The sequence below is a fragment of the Bufo gargarizans genome, chromosome 8 (genome assembly GCF_014858855.1).
Source record: "Bufo gargarizans isolate SCDJY-AF-19 chromosome 8, ASM1485885v1, whole genome shotgun sequence".
NCBI classification, from domain to species: Eukaryota; Metazoa; Chordata; class Amphibia; order Anura; family Bufonidae; genus Bufo; species Bufo gargarizans.
Window position 1 is genome coordinate 145779695 of NC_058087.1, and position 17520 is coordinate 145797214.

General features: G+C 41.9%; 1 protein-coding gene across 1 annotated transcript in view; it reads left to right on the forward strand.

Moving 5' to 3' along the window:
• SNX29 (sorting nexin 29) overlaps nucleotides 1-17520 on the forward strand; it is a 503522-nt gene that overhangs the window by 414741 nt on the left and 71261 nt on the right. Inside the window, exon 20 of the mRNA XM_044303674.1 lies at nucleotides 9867-10006. Coding sequence (XP_044159609.1) covers nucleotides 9867-10006 — 140 coding nt within the window. The remainder of the gene's footprint in view (nucleotides 1-9866; nucleotides 10007-17520) is intronic.

The following is a 17520-nucleotide window of genomic DNA, read 5'->3' on the forward strand; positions in this document are numbered from 1 at the left end:
TCTTTTCTCTTCTACTTCTTCTGGCGCTGAGCTTTGGTCTTAGTGGTCTTAGGCCCCATTCAGTCGTCCGTATGTGTTTCGCGGATCCGCAAAACACGGACACCGGCAATGTGCTTTCTGCATTTTGCGGATCCGCACATTGCCAGAACTATATAGAAAATGCCTTTTCTTGTCCGCAATTGCGGACAAGAATAGGACATGTTCTATATTTTTGCGGAACGGAAGTGCGGACCCGGAAGTGCAGATCCGCAATTCCGGATCCGAGCGGCACAAAATCTGTCCCCATAGAAATGAATGGGTCCGCAATTCCGTTCCGCAAAATGCGGAACAGAATTGCGGACGTGTGAATGGGGCCTTAGGGTACAACTACACAGCATGGTTGTGATGTGGTCATGATGAGGTTAGGCAATGCATTTGGTTGAACTCATGTATAATCATGCATTTAGGGTGTATTTCTGAGCTCCGGTCTTTGTGATATTAGGGTACGACCACATGGCACGGTCATGATGCAGTTAGGTAATGCATGCGGTCGACCGCAATAGGTTACTGCATTTGAGTGCGTTTCTTGACTGCGATCCTTTGAGTACTATTGCTGGTTCTTTAGCATACCTGTGTTAAATGTTGAAGAACAGACCACTTGCCTATACCACCAGTGGCTGTTCCACTGTATAGTCAATGTGCTCAGCTGCCACAAGGGGCTGGGCATGTTTATCTTGTGGTCAACTGCATGTAAATCAGATGCACTCATCACAACTTTGAAGGTGCCAGGTCTGCCTCAAAAACCTGTTTCCCCAATAGAATTTTATTGGGAATTGAGACGTTGCCGTTCCTGACCACATCACGACTGCGCTATGTGCTGTATACAGCAGGTCACAATCTCCCTCATTCTACTGGTTAGACTGTTAGCTTCGCAGCCCAGTATCCTGACTTTTCCTACTGGCCACACTAGAGATGTTTTTTCACTGCTCCATATCCTAATCCTATCTTGTCATGTCTCCCCCACACAAGCTTGACTGCTACACTAGCAAACTTCAGGGTGTAGGTTTTTAACATAAGATGTGAAATTGACCTGGCGTCAGCTAAAATTCACTTATTGAAAGGCAAATCTGATTTACCAGAGCTGTTGCCCTCAGGCCTCCTCCAATAAAAATAGAGATGACTTTCCTTTTATGTGGGAAGTTGTGGGAATTATTGTATATGAAAAAAGGTATCGCGTGCCAAAACATTCTCCTCTGTAGAAACCTTATTTTCTCAACAGGAGCAACTGTCACGCAGCCTCACATCATGTACAACAGTGTCTGTGGGGAACGCTGTGACAACAATGACTAATCAGACTCACTCCATTCTCTATGCATTTAAGAGCTTCGTTAGATAAGCTGATATTGCGCACTCTCCTTGCGTCAGTTTTTATTACGTCCATTGCTAATTATTCATTTACTAAAATTGCCACCTAGCAACAGTCTTTGTCAATGTCTTCAAACCTTCTGCAGAACAATACCGTGCTGTCACATCTGACTGTTCATAGGAAGACAGTATTGTAATGATTCATACAGGGAAAATAGATTAGAAAACGAATAAACCAATCCAGGAGTCCTTATCCGAGCTTTAAAGAGGACCTGTCACCTCTCCTGACATGTCTGATTTATTAAGTACTTGCATTCCCCATGAAATAACATTTCTGGAGCATCTTTTCTCATATTTTTTGTAGTTATTCCTCTTGAATGTTTATGAGAAAATTGACATCTGGGTGTCACCATTCATTTTCCCTACATAGTCTGTCACTGCCAGCCCTGTCACTGTCATTCTGTTGAGCCCCCAACTGTAGCACCCAGTTGTCAACTTATTCATAAATTTAGGATTACTCTTGATACTCAGATACCCCCAGTACTTACAGTAAGGCTGAACAATCACACAGTCACAAAAAAAAAAAACCATTAATGAAGCACGTACCAGCAGAAAACAAGGTAGTAAAATAAATTGACCAGTAGATGACCGGAACTGATTGATGAAGGTCACAGATGGAGGAGAGGATCCAGGAATACAGTGAACGGCAGATGGATGGCATACAAATTGATGAAGGATAATTGACAGTGAACAGAAACCAAGCAATACTGAACTGACCCTGTATAAATTCAACCCATCAGCCAGGACAGGGCAACAAAGAAATCCCAAACACGGCAAAACCCTAAACTTTGTGACACTGCAGATCCCAGAATACAGACTAGACTATATGGAACTACAGATTCCAGAATACAGACTAGACTATATGGAACTACAGATTCCAGAATACAGACTAGACTATATGGAACTACAGATTCCAGAATACAGACTAGACTATATGGAACTACAGATTCCAGAATACAGACTAGACTATATGGAACTACAGATTCCAGAATACAGACTAGACTATATGGAACTACAGATTCCAGAATACAGACTAGACTATATGGAACTACAGATTCCAGAATACAGACTAGACTATATGGAACTACAGATTCCAGAATACAGACTAGACTATATGGAACTACAGATTCCAGAATACAGACTAGACTATATGGAAGAACTACAGATTCCAGAATACAGACTAGACTATATGGAAGAACTACAGATCTCAGAATACATACTACACTGGAGCAACAACAGCATAACAGAATATAGGGGGAAATATACTGTACATAGCAAACACTATACCAGACAACCAGAATTGAGTAAAGCATGCATATAAAAGGCTAGACATTCAACAACTCCACCCTAATCAACCAAGCAGAGCTATGCAATAACCAAATCCAGATTTAGATGCAAAGCATAGCAACTGGCCAAACAGAATTAGCGACTAGGTGAACAAGAAGCAACAGAGAGAGATCCTTGTTGCTTGTAACAGGGGGATGGCACAATGCAAAGTTATGAGAAAAGGTGACCCAGAATACTGTAGTTATTTTTAGGGAATATAAGTATTTACTAAGTGGTTTACTAAAATTGACATGTCTTCTCGGAGTGCTCGCTGCTGGGAGCTCCTGTGCCTGCTCAATAAGGCTCTGAAGACAAGCACACTACAGCTGGGCGCACTGTGCATGTGCGGGATATCAGGCTCATCGCGCATGAAGAAAGAAAAACAGCTGCTCATCGAGAGTGAAGGAGGCAGGAAGGGGGCGCAGCAAGGTTGACTTGAAGCGTGAAGACCACTGTTCCCTTGACTTCAAGCTACTCATTTACTTACGCATTGTGTGTGTGGGGGGATAAAGTTGTTTTGCTGCCATCAGATCCCACAACAAAAGACCTTCGAGAGAAGATAACGTGAGCTTTAAGGAACTGCAGGCTGTTGTGGGGGCATTATGGAGATGTCATTAATAAAGTTCATTAAAAAACATACAGAAAAAAAAAATCATTTTTCCTTATATAGTGATTTAAATTTTTCAAAAATGGTTAAAAAAACGCCCATATTTATGGTATGGCTGCGATCATCGTTAAATCATCAATAATAATCAATCATTAAATCGCATGTTGAATCAATGTAAAAAGAAATGCAAAAAACGAACTAAAACTAAAATAACTGCAGAATTGCTTCTTTACCCTATTCCTCGCATTAAAACTAAATTTTAATTAATAAAGCCCATGTTTCCCAATAAAAACTAAATCTCGCTGCAAAAAACAGGCCCTCATATGGATGAATTGACAAAAAAAAAAATAGTAATAGCTCACTAAATGTTACATGAGACGTGCTATTATTAATTTATGTGGCGATGCATAAACAAAAAAAAAAAAAAAGTGGACCTTAAAGGGGTATTTATCATATAGAGAATACAAGGCTCTTACTAATGTATTGTTATTGTCCATATTGCTTTCTTTGAAGGCTTGATTTATTTTGTCATTATACTATACACTGCTCATTTCCATGGTTTCGACTACTCTGCAATCATTAGTGGTGGCTATGCTTGCACATTTATAGGAAAAAGCGCTGTCTTCTCTGGTGGTCGGGACCGTGGGAGCACACACAGACTGGTGCTTTTTCCTATAGTGTGCAAACACGGCCACCGCTGATGGATTGCAGGGTTGTCGTAACCATGGAAACGAGCAGTGTATAATGTGATGAAAAAATTAATCCATGACAGCAAAGGAAGCAATATGGACAATACATTAGTAAGTGCCTTGTATTGATTTTGTCTACATGATAAATGCCATTTGCTGAAGTGGGACAACCCCTTTTGCATAGTGACAACCAGCTATTATCCAGAGTAACTGATGTGTGCAGCCCGGACAGCAGCTACATTGGCTGGGAGGGACTCAGTAAGGTCCTGGTAGGTTGTCACAGCTATCTGGAGCCATGCTGACCGCAGTACATCCCACAGCTGCTGGAGGGTGCGTTGGGGAGGATCCATAGAGTGAACTAGACGATCAAGGTGGTTCTACATGTGCTCAGCTGGCCAGGGTAGTACTTAGAAGTCTTGGTCATGTTCTTCCAAAGAATGTTGGATATTTCTAGCTTTGTGACATGTCGCATTGTCTTGCTGGAAGATCCCATACACCCCAGGGAAGACAATCTGCATGTATGGGTGTACACAATCTGCAAGGATGCATTCATTCCCAAATTGGGTATGCCTTCCATATGAATGAGTGGGTCCAGAGAATACCACAAAGACATTCCCCAGACCATAATGTTGTTACCACCAGGCTCTGTTATTCTAGCAACGGTTACAGAGTGTTTGTTCTCTGATGTTTCTCGCCTAACACCAACCTTCATTCGTTCGATGAAGCAGGAAATGTGACTCATCAGAGAAGTCAACTCTTTTCCAATCAGCGGAGGTCCAATTCTGATACTGCTGCGAAAATTGAGGCCTTTTCTGCCGATGCAACTTCATTAACAGAGGTGCAGTGACCATCCATCTTCTTCAGAGCCCCATACACAGTAAGGTTCACTGAATTGTTGTCTTAGACACACATCTGGTAGCTTCTGGTTCATTTTGGTGGTTAGCCGCTCCACTGTGGTGTGTCAGTCCTCCCTGGTGCACCTTCGTAGCTGACGTTCACCTCTCACATCAGCGGCACATATCGCTCTGCAGTTTCCACGTCGCTTATTCACAGTGGTACCATTTGTCTACTTATGATGCACTTTCACCACAGCAGCACAGGAACAGTTCACAAAGGCAGTTTCAGAAATACTGCCACCCTTGGCTTAAAATCTAATGTAGCTCTGATAAAGCACCCTTTTTACCCATGACCGCAACAAGGGATATGTATGCAGACAGCCTAACGCACACCTTATATACTCACTAAGCCAGCTCAACACGTGACTTGCTGACTATATCGAAAGTAGGAAGTGGTCAGAATAATTTGACTTATCTGTGTATTTATTTATTTATTTTATGCACTTATATAGCGCTACTATATTCCGCAGCACTTTACAGACATCAGCATCTAGCTGTCCCCAATGGGACTCACAATCTGTGTGTATAAAGCGTGTGAATTTTCATCATAGCTTGAAGCTAGTTGAGATCAGTTATTGTGGGTGGACAAATCTACCAATTTATTGCTTAGTACAGTGTTTAGGCTGGACTGCAGAGCAACTGTTTGTCCTACCAGCTGTCATTGGATTGATCTCATGTCACTAATTAATTGATGACAACATAATTACTGCCAAATCCCCTACAAGCGTGAGGTTTTTTTTTCCCTTTCCTTCAGACACCTACATAATTCACACGTTACACCATTGTACTGAACACTGTATTTTCCTCTGTCCAGTAACTCAATGATCTGTTTATTGTATTGTTGTTTTGTTTTTATGGCTTTTTCAATATCGTTCCTAACAGGCATTGGCAAGTAGTAAATTTAACGATGCCGCATTATTAGAATCTTCCTGCTATTGATCTTTCCACACACAGTGTTGGTTTATAAATCTCAAAGACTCATTGACAACATTGCACAGTCTTTCTTGTAAAGTTTACGTCTGTGACAGTCCCTAGTGCTGTATTTGTCTATCTCCAACGCTCTCATAGAGAATGAATGGGGAGACCTATGTGCATGCACGACCTGGGACTTCATCAGAATGGGGGAAATGGGACCCCCCATTCTCAGAATCGGTTCGGACCTCCAGAAATCATCTGGTTATCTCCTATCCTGTGGATAGGGGATAACTTTTAAACTTGGCACAACCCCTTTAAGGTATATTCACATGTGGCAAAAATTGTTTCAGTAGTGTGTGACTATCCCTTCTTAAAGGGGCCTGACGAAATCCATGTGCTTTCTGCTGAACCAAATCCGCAACCCCAATTTTCATTTACAAATGGGTTTTCCAGTTTGCATCAACATCCTTTAAAGAGGCTCTGTCTGCATGATCAACCATATTAAACCAGGCATACTACCTGGTAGGACTCATCATGCTGATTAAAATGATACCTTTCTTTTGTCTGTATGCTAAACAGCTGCAGAGATATCTGCATTTCTGTTCATCTGCGAATAAGCAAGTTCAAGCACCAGAAGGGTAGGCTGAATCCTTTGAGCACTGATTTGTAACACCCCTGTGCTCTGCACATTCCTCCCTCCCCTTGATTGACAGGGCAAGATATCAGCATGCTGAGGGCAAAGCTGTGTCCTAGCATGTACATATCATATACACTATGTACTATAGCTTCTCCACACTGAGATATGCTCAGAGAGCTAATATACATATTACTGCTTTATTCACAGGCATGATATATGATTTTAAAGACACCACTAATAATGATATCAGTAATATGTATTATCTTCTAACAATAGAAAAAACATGGTTCCCTATGTGGTAATGCTATAGCTCAGTGCTAAGTGATCACCTTTACATTTTGAGATCCTGAATTCAAGTTCTATTTTTTTTTCTCCCTCATTTAACCAATGGTAAAAAGATATACTATAATAAATAATATATAATCATATAATAATAACAACAGGCCTTACTATATTGAGAATAATATGTTTTTAAGAATAGAAATCCTAAATTACTGGTTTATTTACAGGCACTGTATTATTATTATTATTTAATATAACAGCCCCATTCATTCCATAGCGCTGTACATATGAAAAGGGGTATACATACATAATACAGACAAATTGCATTAAGCATAAACAAGATGAGTTACAAACTGGTACAGAAGGAGAGAGGGCCCTGCCCGTGAGGAATTACAATCTACATGGTATGGGAGAAGAACACAGTAGATGAGGGTGAAAGCTAGTCATGGTGGTACAGAGGCAGCAGGGTCACTGGTTGTAGGCTTGTCTGAAGAGGTGGGTTTTTAGGTTTCTTTTGATGGATTCCACTGTAGGTGAGAGTCTGATATGTTGAGGTAGTGAGTTCCAGAGTGTGGGGGATGCATGGGAGAAGTCTTGGGATAAGGTGATAAGAGGCGAATGTGGGATAAGGTGATAAGAGGAGTGAAAGGAGGTCTTGTGAGGATCGGAGATTGCGCGTGGGGATGTATCGGGAAAGTAGCTCAGAGATGTAGGGAGGGAACTGAATTCGCTGGGCAATGGGGAGCCGGTGAAGGGATTGGCAGAGGCAGAGGAGTAACAGGGTGAGAGGTGGATTAGTCGGGCAGCAGAGTTGAGGATAGATTGGAGGGGTGCGAGAGTGCTAGATGGAAGGCCACAGAAGAGAATGTTGCTGTAGTCTAGGCGGGAGATGATGAAGGCATGTACAAGCATTTTTGCAGATTCAAAGTTGAGGAAAGTGCGGATGCGGGAGATGTTTTTGAGTTGGAGGCAGCTTGTGGTAGAAAGGGCTCAGATGTGCGGTCGGAAGGAGAGGGCAGAATCCAAGGTCACTCCAAAGCAGCGGACTTGGTTGACCGGGGAGAGTGTGCAGCCATTGATCAGTGATAAATAGGTCTGTTGGGGGGGTTAAGCAAGATGGGGGAAAGATGATGAATTCTGTTTTATCCATGTTAAGTTTTAGAAAGCGAGTGGAGAAGGATGATATGGAATATAGGCATTGTGGGATTCTGGATAATAAGGTGGAAATGTCTGGATCATAGAGGTAGATTTGTGTGTCGTTAGCATAACAGTGATCCTGAAAGCCATGGGACTTTAGAGATGTCCCAGGCTGAAAGTGTAGATAGAGAAGAGCAGGGGTCCTAGGACAGAGCCTTTTGGGACACCAACAGAGAGGGAATGAGGAGGAGGTGGTGTGAGAGTGGGAGAATCTAAACGTCCGGTCTGTGAGGTATGATGTGATCCAGGAGAGGGCCAGGTCAGTGATGCCAAGAGATGAGAGAGTTTGCAATAGAAGGTAATTGTCAACAGTGTCAAAGGCAGAGGACAGGTCAAGGAGAAGGACAGAATAATGTTTTTTGGTTTTGGCTGTTAGTAGGTCATTGGTGACTTTGGTAAGGGCAGTCTCAGTCGAGTGGTGGGGTCGGAAGCCAGATTGTAGCCGGTCAAAGAGGGAGTAGGAGGAGAGGTGAGAGGACAATTCAGAATGGACATGTTGTTCAAGTAGCTTTGAGGCATACGGAAGAAGTGATTTGGAGCGATAACTGGACAAAGAAGAAGGATCAAGTGAAGGCTTTTTAAGGATGGGTGTAATGGTAGCATTTTTAAAACCAGAGGGAAAGACACCAGAGGTTAGTGATAGGTTGAAGAGATGAGTTAGGGCTGGGATAAACACTGTGGTGAGGTTAGGGATGAGGTGGGATGGGATTGGGTCAAGTGCACAGGTGGTGAGATGTGATCTGGAGAGTAAAGTGGAGAGTAAAGTGGAGAGTTTTTCTTCTGTAATGGTGGAGAAGCGGGTTTTGTGAGAAGAGGACTGAGCAGTTGTGTAGAGGGTCTGTGGGGACTGTGCACTGAAGCTTTCTCTGGTATTGACTATCTTTTGTTTTAAGTATGCAGCAAAGTCCTCAGCTGAGATGAGAGGAAAAGGTGGGGGCGCTGGGGGACGAAGAAGGGAGTTAAAAGTGTTTAGGGCTGTGGGCCAGGGAAGATATGAGAGAAGAGAAGTAGCCCTGTTTTGCATCAGCGATTGAGGATTTCAATATGAGGAGAGATTGCTTGTATGCGGTGAATTGATCTTTAGAATGGGATTTCTTCCATCGCGGCTCAGCAGCCCTGGAAGCTTGTCTAAGTTTTTTGGTCAGGTTGGTGTGCCAGGGTTGTCTGTTGATTTTTGGGGTTTTGTTGTGTGTGAGGGGGGCAACTGAGTCCAGAGTTGTACTTATTGTGGTGTTATACAGGGTGGTGGCAGCATCTGGGTCTTGGAGGGAACAAATAGTAGAAAGTGGCAGAAGAGACTCGGAAAGCAAGCGAAAGTCGAGATGTTTAAGGTTCCTGCGGGGGTGTGCTAGTGTGTGAATAAAGCAGTAATATGTATATTAGCTTTCTAATCGTAGAAACTACTCTTCTCAATGTGGTAAAGCTGCAGTACGTAGTGGATATGATATGTACATTCTAGGAGACAGCTCTAGGAAACAGCTCTGCCCTCTGCATGCTAATGTCTATCCCTGCCAATTAAGGGGGCGTGTGCAGAGCACCGAGGGTGTTACAAAACAGTGCTCCAAGGGTTCAGCCCCGCCTTCTGGTGCTCAAACTTGCTAATTTACATATCAATAAAAATGCAGATATATAGTAAAACATAGTTATTTGTTCTGTGGAAGCCTGTCAAAATTTCTTGCTGCTCCTGGCTAGGGCAGCATGAATCTACAGACAGGTTCCCTTTAAATATAAGATGTTCATTAAAGAACAACATTTACTCAGACCTTGAGACCTATCTCTGACCATTCCACCCATGTATATTGAATTTAACCAGAGGTCATTAAATGTATGCTTTCTTGGCTGCACTTGACACAGCTTTGACTTTTAAACTATTTTAAATTACTATTTCATCTTTTTTTTTCTTTTTTCTCCAGGATGCAAAGTTCGTAGAAGAACGACGGAAGCAGCTCCAGATTTACTTAAGAAATGTCATGAACAAAGTCATACAGACAGTGCCAGAGTTTGCTGCCAAACCTAATAAAGAAAGCTTAGTACAACTGATGCCCTTTTTTACGTGAGTTGCATCAGTTTTTTTTTTATTACCCTTAACTTGTGCTTGTCGTATGCAAAGTGAATGCAATTTGTAAGGTGAACCAAAGCTTGGTCTCCATGTTCAGGTTTTTTTATGGAATTTTTTTTTAAGCTAAAGCCAGGAGTAGATTCAAAAACAGAAGATTCAGTCTTTCTTTTAGATGTGGCCCAAGTTTATGATACACGGTTACTGCTAAAAGCCGGGACACACTGTGCTTGCTTTGGTTCTCAGTTCCAGAGTCCAGGTGCAGCCTGGTTACTAGCGATGTGTAAAGCACCCTTATGCTCATGGACACGGTTTCTCACATGTTTCTTATGTGCAGAGTGGGTTGCTGAATTGTAGAAGTAGGGCCCTTTTACATAGTTTGATGCACAAGGAAGTCATAAGGAACGAACCGTTAAAGGGGTTTTCCAAGATTTTTATACTGATGACCTATCCTCAGGTGCGACACCTGGGACCCCCGCAATCAGCTGTTTGAGAAGGCAGTTGCGCATGCCTTTTCGCAGCTTACCAAGCAGAGCGCCATACATTGTATAGTGGCTGTGCTTGTTATCGCAGCTGAGCCCCGTTCACTTCTATGGGGCTGAGCTGTTCCTAGGCCACGTGACAGATGAACGTATCGTCACTCTGCCTAGGAAAATCTGCAAGAAGGGCGTGGTGCTCACAGAAGCACCCCTCCCTTTTCAAACAGCTGATCAGTGGGAGTTCCAGGTGTTGAACCCCCACCCATCATATATTGATGACCTATCTAGAGAATACAGTAGGTCATCAGTATGAAAATGTTGGAAAAGCCCTTTAATTTCCAATCATTGCCTGATTACTGTTGAGCCACAGTATAGCTGTATTTACATGGAGCAATCATCCCCTTTATATGGGAATGAATGATCACTAATGTGATTGTTCATCCCCATACAGATTCAGTGTTTGTGGGCAGCACATACCTGTTTAAACAGGACAATGTACTGCCCAAAAAGATGATTTTAGGTGCTGCATGAAAGATGTGATCACCCAATAAGAGAGCATTTTGGGTGATTGGCTGGACATTTACACTTAATCACGGATGGAAATCACTGATCAAACACTAACTGTGTAAAGGGCCTAAATCAGAACTACTGCAATATTATGTATTACAAGAAAGTAACACATGGGGAAACCCTGATAAAGATTTACAAAAAGGTATTTAAATTTAGACTGTTAACATCACCTTATGTGCATTCAAACTACAGGTTGTCCAGCCACCATTTTGTTGTTAACTTCAATTTCTTACAGTACAAATTCACTACATTATGCTACCAAAACCCTTGACATGCGACAATCCATATCTCAACTCCTGTGAGGACACATATAGCATAAACAACTCCAGACAGAAAAGCTGATCATCTTGATCCACTCTTCTCGTAATATCCAAAAGGAAATGTAAGGATGGAAAGATCTGAATACACCAGGAACTCTTTTCAAGTTTAGACTGTTAACATCACATTTGTGATGCAAATTTTGTTATGAGTTTAGATTTCTCACAATACAAATTCACTAAATTATCTGCACATGCACCCATAGAGACACATAACGCATAAACAACTGCAGACAGAAAAGCTGATCATCTCGCTCCACTCGTCTCATAATATAAAAGGAAGGAAGGAAAGATCTGTATACACCAGGAACTCTTTTTGAAGTACAGGTTTGAAGGAGTGTCTGTTTGGCATATGTTTTAGCCTGTGTACGTTGATATACCTGAAAAGCGCACAGATACCACTTGGGGAAGCTGAATGCATACGGATTGACACCGCTCTCAAGTGCAAGGCTAGCTGTATACATCCATACGAAATCAACTACATCCAGTGGTGACAGCTTGCAGCCAAAATTCTATAATTTATCAAGTCAGAAAGAGCCCCCTGTACAAATATACCATGAAATTCATCCAAAATTGTTGGGGCTAAGTATAGAATAATGGACATTAAAGGTGGTGTCCACTTTCTGGCTACTACTGACCAATCTGTTTAAGATGACTATTTGACACTTACTAATATATCCTTTGTTGAAATTTTGTGCCATTTTCTTTGTTTTTTAGGGTATCCCCCCCTTGTTTGCCAAGTCTTTTATGCTGTCCACAGGGACAACATGTGACCAAACGTCACTCAGCCACCTCCATTCAAACACACTACACCTGCAGTACACTAAACTGTGCAATCATAGGTGGCATATGCAGTGTATTTGAATGGAGGAGACATCACATGGAGATGATTTGCCTGGTCACATGACCCTCCATGACCAGCCATTTTATGGACAAGACTTCTGTGTGGAAAGCACAAAAGACTTGGCAAACAAAGGGACATACCTTATGAAAATGATGCAGAAGGCAGTATTAGTAAGGGCCATATAATCATCTTACAAACACATTGGTTGAAGGTAACCAGAAAATTACCAACCCCTTTAACTTTTCAGTATAGATGTAGGGCATTTGTGAGAATGGTCAGTAGAGTGAGGGTTTCTGGAGGAGGTTTTGAGGCAGATTTTTCAGAGCCAGAAGTGGATTAGAAGGAATCGGAAATATAAATGAAGGACTTCTTTCTGCTGGATCCACTTTTTGGCTGAAAAACCTGAAGGAAAATCTTCCTCAAAACCTCCTCCAAAAAACTCTCTTTGAACCTACCTTGAGGGTCCGTTCTGTATTTTGCTATGTGGCCCAGTGATATCTATGTATGCCCACGACCACACGGTTTTTGGTGGTATTACCCCGCAGTACATTAGCTTTAGTCTGCCTTGTATTGCATGTTTCTTCAGCTCAAAGCTAAATAGTGGATAGAAATAGGGTATAACTTTTCTTTCTGTTGGGCTCCATGTGTTGTGCTGTTTATTTGCATCCATGGTTATTCCCCCCCACCCCACCCCATAAAAATAAAAATAGGAAACGTTTTCCTGTGTTCCCCTGGCTCTAATTAATTGGGGCTAATTATAAGGCATTCTCATGTCTGTGTGAAAAAGTGCAACTGCTAGTAAAAATCAATGTACGTGGAGAAGCTTATTACAATGCAGCTGTCATATTACACATCCTGGTAAACTGCAGTTATGTTTCTGTATGCAAAATGGCTTCACGGTGCACTGCTAATTTTCTGAAAATTATCATTTAAATTACATTTATTTAATCTATACTGTAGATCAGATCTGATGTTTCTACAGCTTTGGGTATTATAGCCATATCATGGCAGATTAAACCTGATCACACAGTATATATTTTATAAAGTTGCTATATAACAATGATTCACCAAACCCCTGATTACATTCTGTAGCTAATGAGGTAAGTTAATTGATTACGATCACTTAATCAAAGGTTGCCTGTGACAAAATGAAGGTTGACTGGGTCAGATGTCTCTCGGAAGACATACATTGACAGGACTGTCAATATGTTTGGCAAGCGATCAGAACATCAAGTAGAGTCTAGAAATGCCACCTTTCTAATTTTCAGAGTGGTTATTGAACAGAGTTGATAAGACACAAGTTCTAATTACTTTCTGCTTTGATGTGAAATATGAGCAGTCTTTTCCCATCAACGCCAAGTTATTCATCAGATTTGCTATGTGGGTCATAGTGGTCTGTATACTGTATGTACAATAGGATTCCAGTCCTAAATACTGGATACTGTTTGCATTGTCTGGTGGAAAGTGTTTTATATTTTATGCTTTTTATAAACCTCTGTATGTTAAAGGAACTGTATAAAAAGAAAATGCACAAGTAAATGAGTTATCCTCCTTTCCGTCACTCTTTTATAAGCTCATATTGAAATCTGAAATACGTAACAGTTTTTTGTATGTGTTCAAAGAGATCAGCCATTTCCTCCGTACTCCTTTTCACAATGGTGTGTCTGACTGTAAGACAACTGGCTGCGGAGGGAGCCTCCCCAGCTGCTCTGTCTCCTGTAGAAGACAAATACTATTAAACCCCACCCCTTGGTCAGCCCTGTCCCTCAGCTGTCTACCAGCCAAAATGGATCCGTTTATTTGAACCTCCCTACAATATCTCCATGTACTTAAGAATCCCTATGGACAACTTTTACACGGAAACAATTGATTTTTACCTACAAAAATCTTCTTGAGTAAAAATGATTACATTAAGTTTCAGTCTACAAACTTCATTCATTTTAAGACCCCATGATATACAGTTTTCAACCTGCTCCTAGTTTAAGAATTCTCTCATGTGGTTGTGTCCCTGCCAGTAATTTATGGAGGACCTCTGTGTCCAGGATTTTAGTGCTTTCACCCTGCAGATTGGTTTATGCGTGTTTTCCTCCCTATCGAAAGCCTGTGTGAGCTGCCCTTCTTGGATTCTTTCCCCCATCTCCAAATACATCTGCTGTGCAGTGATGGTCAGTTTGCAGTGTTCGCCAGCCAACACATGCGGGCTGCCATCTTTAGTAAGGTAGACTCACCCGTCCGGCGATGCACAGGTAAGCCCTTACCTGTGCCTGTGTCGGGAGCCGGTTTGAAATCAAATGCAGTCACCGGGAGCAGGCAGTTATGAGAACAGCCAGATGAAGGCCCCCGGCGGCTGTTCTCGGAACTGCCCGCTCCTGGTGACTGAATTTGATTTCAGACAGGCTCCCGGCACAGGCACAGGTAATGACTTACTTGTGCATCGCCCGACAGGTGAGTCTACCTTACATCGCTGGCGAACACTGTGAACTGACCATCACTGCTTTTGTGTACATCCTCCTGCTGCTATCTCTGACATAGAATAAAGGGTTTGCACAAGTTCAAAGTAATCTGGGGTAAAGTAAAAGCAAACTCACCTTCTGATCCAGCACTGCCATCCCATATTCTCTGACAGTCTGCTGCCGTGATTTAATGTTGTGGCTGCAGCAGTTACGTCCTGTATACCACTGCAGTCGTTCACTGGGCTTAGCAGTGGACAGCACAAGACCACTGAGGCTACTGATTGGCTGCAGAGGTTGTGCAGGATATGGGACATTACCGCTGCAGCCTGGCTGAGAGGATGGAAGGGCAGCTTTGGATCAAAGAGGGCTCTGGATGGTGAGTTTAAATTTCATTTATTAACTCTCTCAACTTCTCAACTTTTTATTAAGTTTATCAACTTTTTTAGTCCATGATGGCGTAGTGTGTTACTAATGGTAATCTTTGAGACTGTGGTCCCAGCTTTCTTCAGGTCATTTACGAGGTCCTTCCGTGTAGTTCTGGACTGATTCCTGACCTTTCTCAGAATCATCCTTACCCCACAAGGCGAGATCTTGCATGGAGCCCCAGACCGAGGAAGATTGACAGGCATCTTGTGTTTCTTCCATTTTCTAATAATTGCGACAACAGTTGTTGCCTTCTCACCAAGCTGCTTGCCTATTGTCCTGTAGTCCATCCCAGCCTTGTACAGTTCTACAATTTTGTCCCTGGTGTCCATAGACAGCTCTTTGGTCTTGGCCATGGTGGAGAGGTTGGAGTGTGAATGATTGAGTGTGTGGACAGTTGTCTTTTATACAGGTAACGAGTTCAAACAGGTGCAATTAATACAGGTAATGAGTGCAGAGTAGAAAGGCTTCTTAAAGAAAAACTAACAGGCCTGTGAGAGCCAGAATTCTTGCCGGTTGGTTGGTGATCAAATACTTATTTCATGCAATAAAATGCAAATTAATTATTAAAAAATCATATGTTATTTTCTGGATTTTTTTTTTTTTATCTGTCTCTCACAGTTGAAGACCTTTCCATTCTTTGTAGGTGGGAAAACTTCCCAAACGACAGTGTATCAAGTACTCATTTTTCCCACTGTATGTTCTTCCTATGATAAGTTCCCAGTAAATCTTCATGTATTCCCTATCCATCTCCCTTGACCATGCAGTTTAATGTACAAGTTTGAAAAACTTTTAGAAAGTTTTTTTTTTTTTAGCTTTGAAAAAAGGGAAATCTTTCGTCTATGGACAGCAATGAAGCTGCAAAGGGCAGAGGCAAAGCCTTGCTCTTTCAAAAGAGGAAACCGGATAATTAGTAATGAATATTAATGTAACTTTGCTATCTTGTGTCAGACGTGTAAGCATGAATCAAAGATGCCTGGTTTGGTCTGTAGAAAAATACATTAGAGGGCTTATCACAAGGGGGTACACTCCTACTGGGATTACTCTTAACTTTAATTAAACTGTTTAAAAAGTTCAACCCAAAGATTTTATTAAAACGTAAATCAATATCTTCCCGTCAAGGTGAGATGGTTAAAATTAGCTTTAATGGCAAATGTTTAGCAACTCATCTGTTGATTTTAGTAGGGATGGACAAAATTATTTTCATATATATTTTTTTTTTTCAAGTGAAGATATTGACTCTGGAGTAAATCCATTTGTTACCTCCTCTGAATTCCTCTTTGCTTCACAATCTTACAGTTTGAAGAATGAGAAAGCAGCAGTGTCCTTATTACTTTTGAAATTTCCATTTGAAAGGAGAAAGAAGATATCCCTTTATTACAGATAGGCTCCAATTTATCTTTCCCTCTCTTTAAAGTTTTCCACAGAGCATATAGTGAAGGCTATGGTGGATTAGCTCCTATTTTTTATAACTATAAATGTAAGTGGGACTTTGTGTGGATGTTTATTATTACAACTTTAACCAAAAGTTTTCTACCAGACATTCTTTAGGTTCTCAATCTGTGGTTAGTATATGCCAGGGGGAACATGCCATGACAATCGAGGGTACTCACATTGTGCCAATGCTGTAAATTTAAAGGGGTTATCCAAGTTGTAAAACATCCCCCCCCCCCCCCCAATGCTCTGGCACCACGTATAGGTTATACTTACCCCACTCCCCAGCACCCACGTAGCTCCTGAACCCTGCACAGCCGCTGCTGCATCTCCTAAAGAGGCTTGTCCCAGTCGTGGCCTGCTATTGTCTGGACTCATACCCCTGTCGCCAGGAAGATGCAGTGGCAGATGTGCGGGGATCAGGAGCTACGCGGTGTCGGGGAGTGGGGTTAGTATAACCTATATGAGGTGCCCGGGCATTTGGGGGGGGGGGGTGTTTTACAACATGGATAACCCCTTTAATAAGCAGCACAGGGTGTGATCAAAGCTTTAGGGCAACTTTGATATAATTTGAGTAGAAATACTTGGCTTAGGCTTTATCCACACAGTCAGTGTTTGGTCAGTGATTGCTAACAGTGTTTGTTAGCCAAAATCATTTGTGGGTCAAAATAGCAGAACAGGTGCACATCTTTCCATTATACCTCATCTCTATGTAGGCTTCACTCCTGGTTTAGCCAACAATCATTATTAGGCTTTAAGCCATACACACACGAGCGAGTTCAGTGTGAGGTCCCGTTTTGACCTCTACTCCTCTGACAGAATAACACAGCATTATAACGATTTATAATGCTCTGTAACCCTGAGAGTCATGGAATCTATTGGATTATACTAACAGTATTATGTCAGCGTAATTCAGTATATTCCAGAACTCTCAGGGTCACACAGCATTATAAATCATTGGAATGCCGTGCAATCCTGTCAGAGGAGCGGA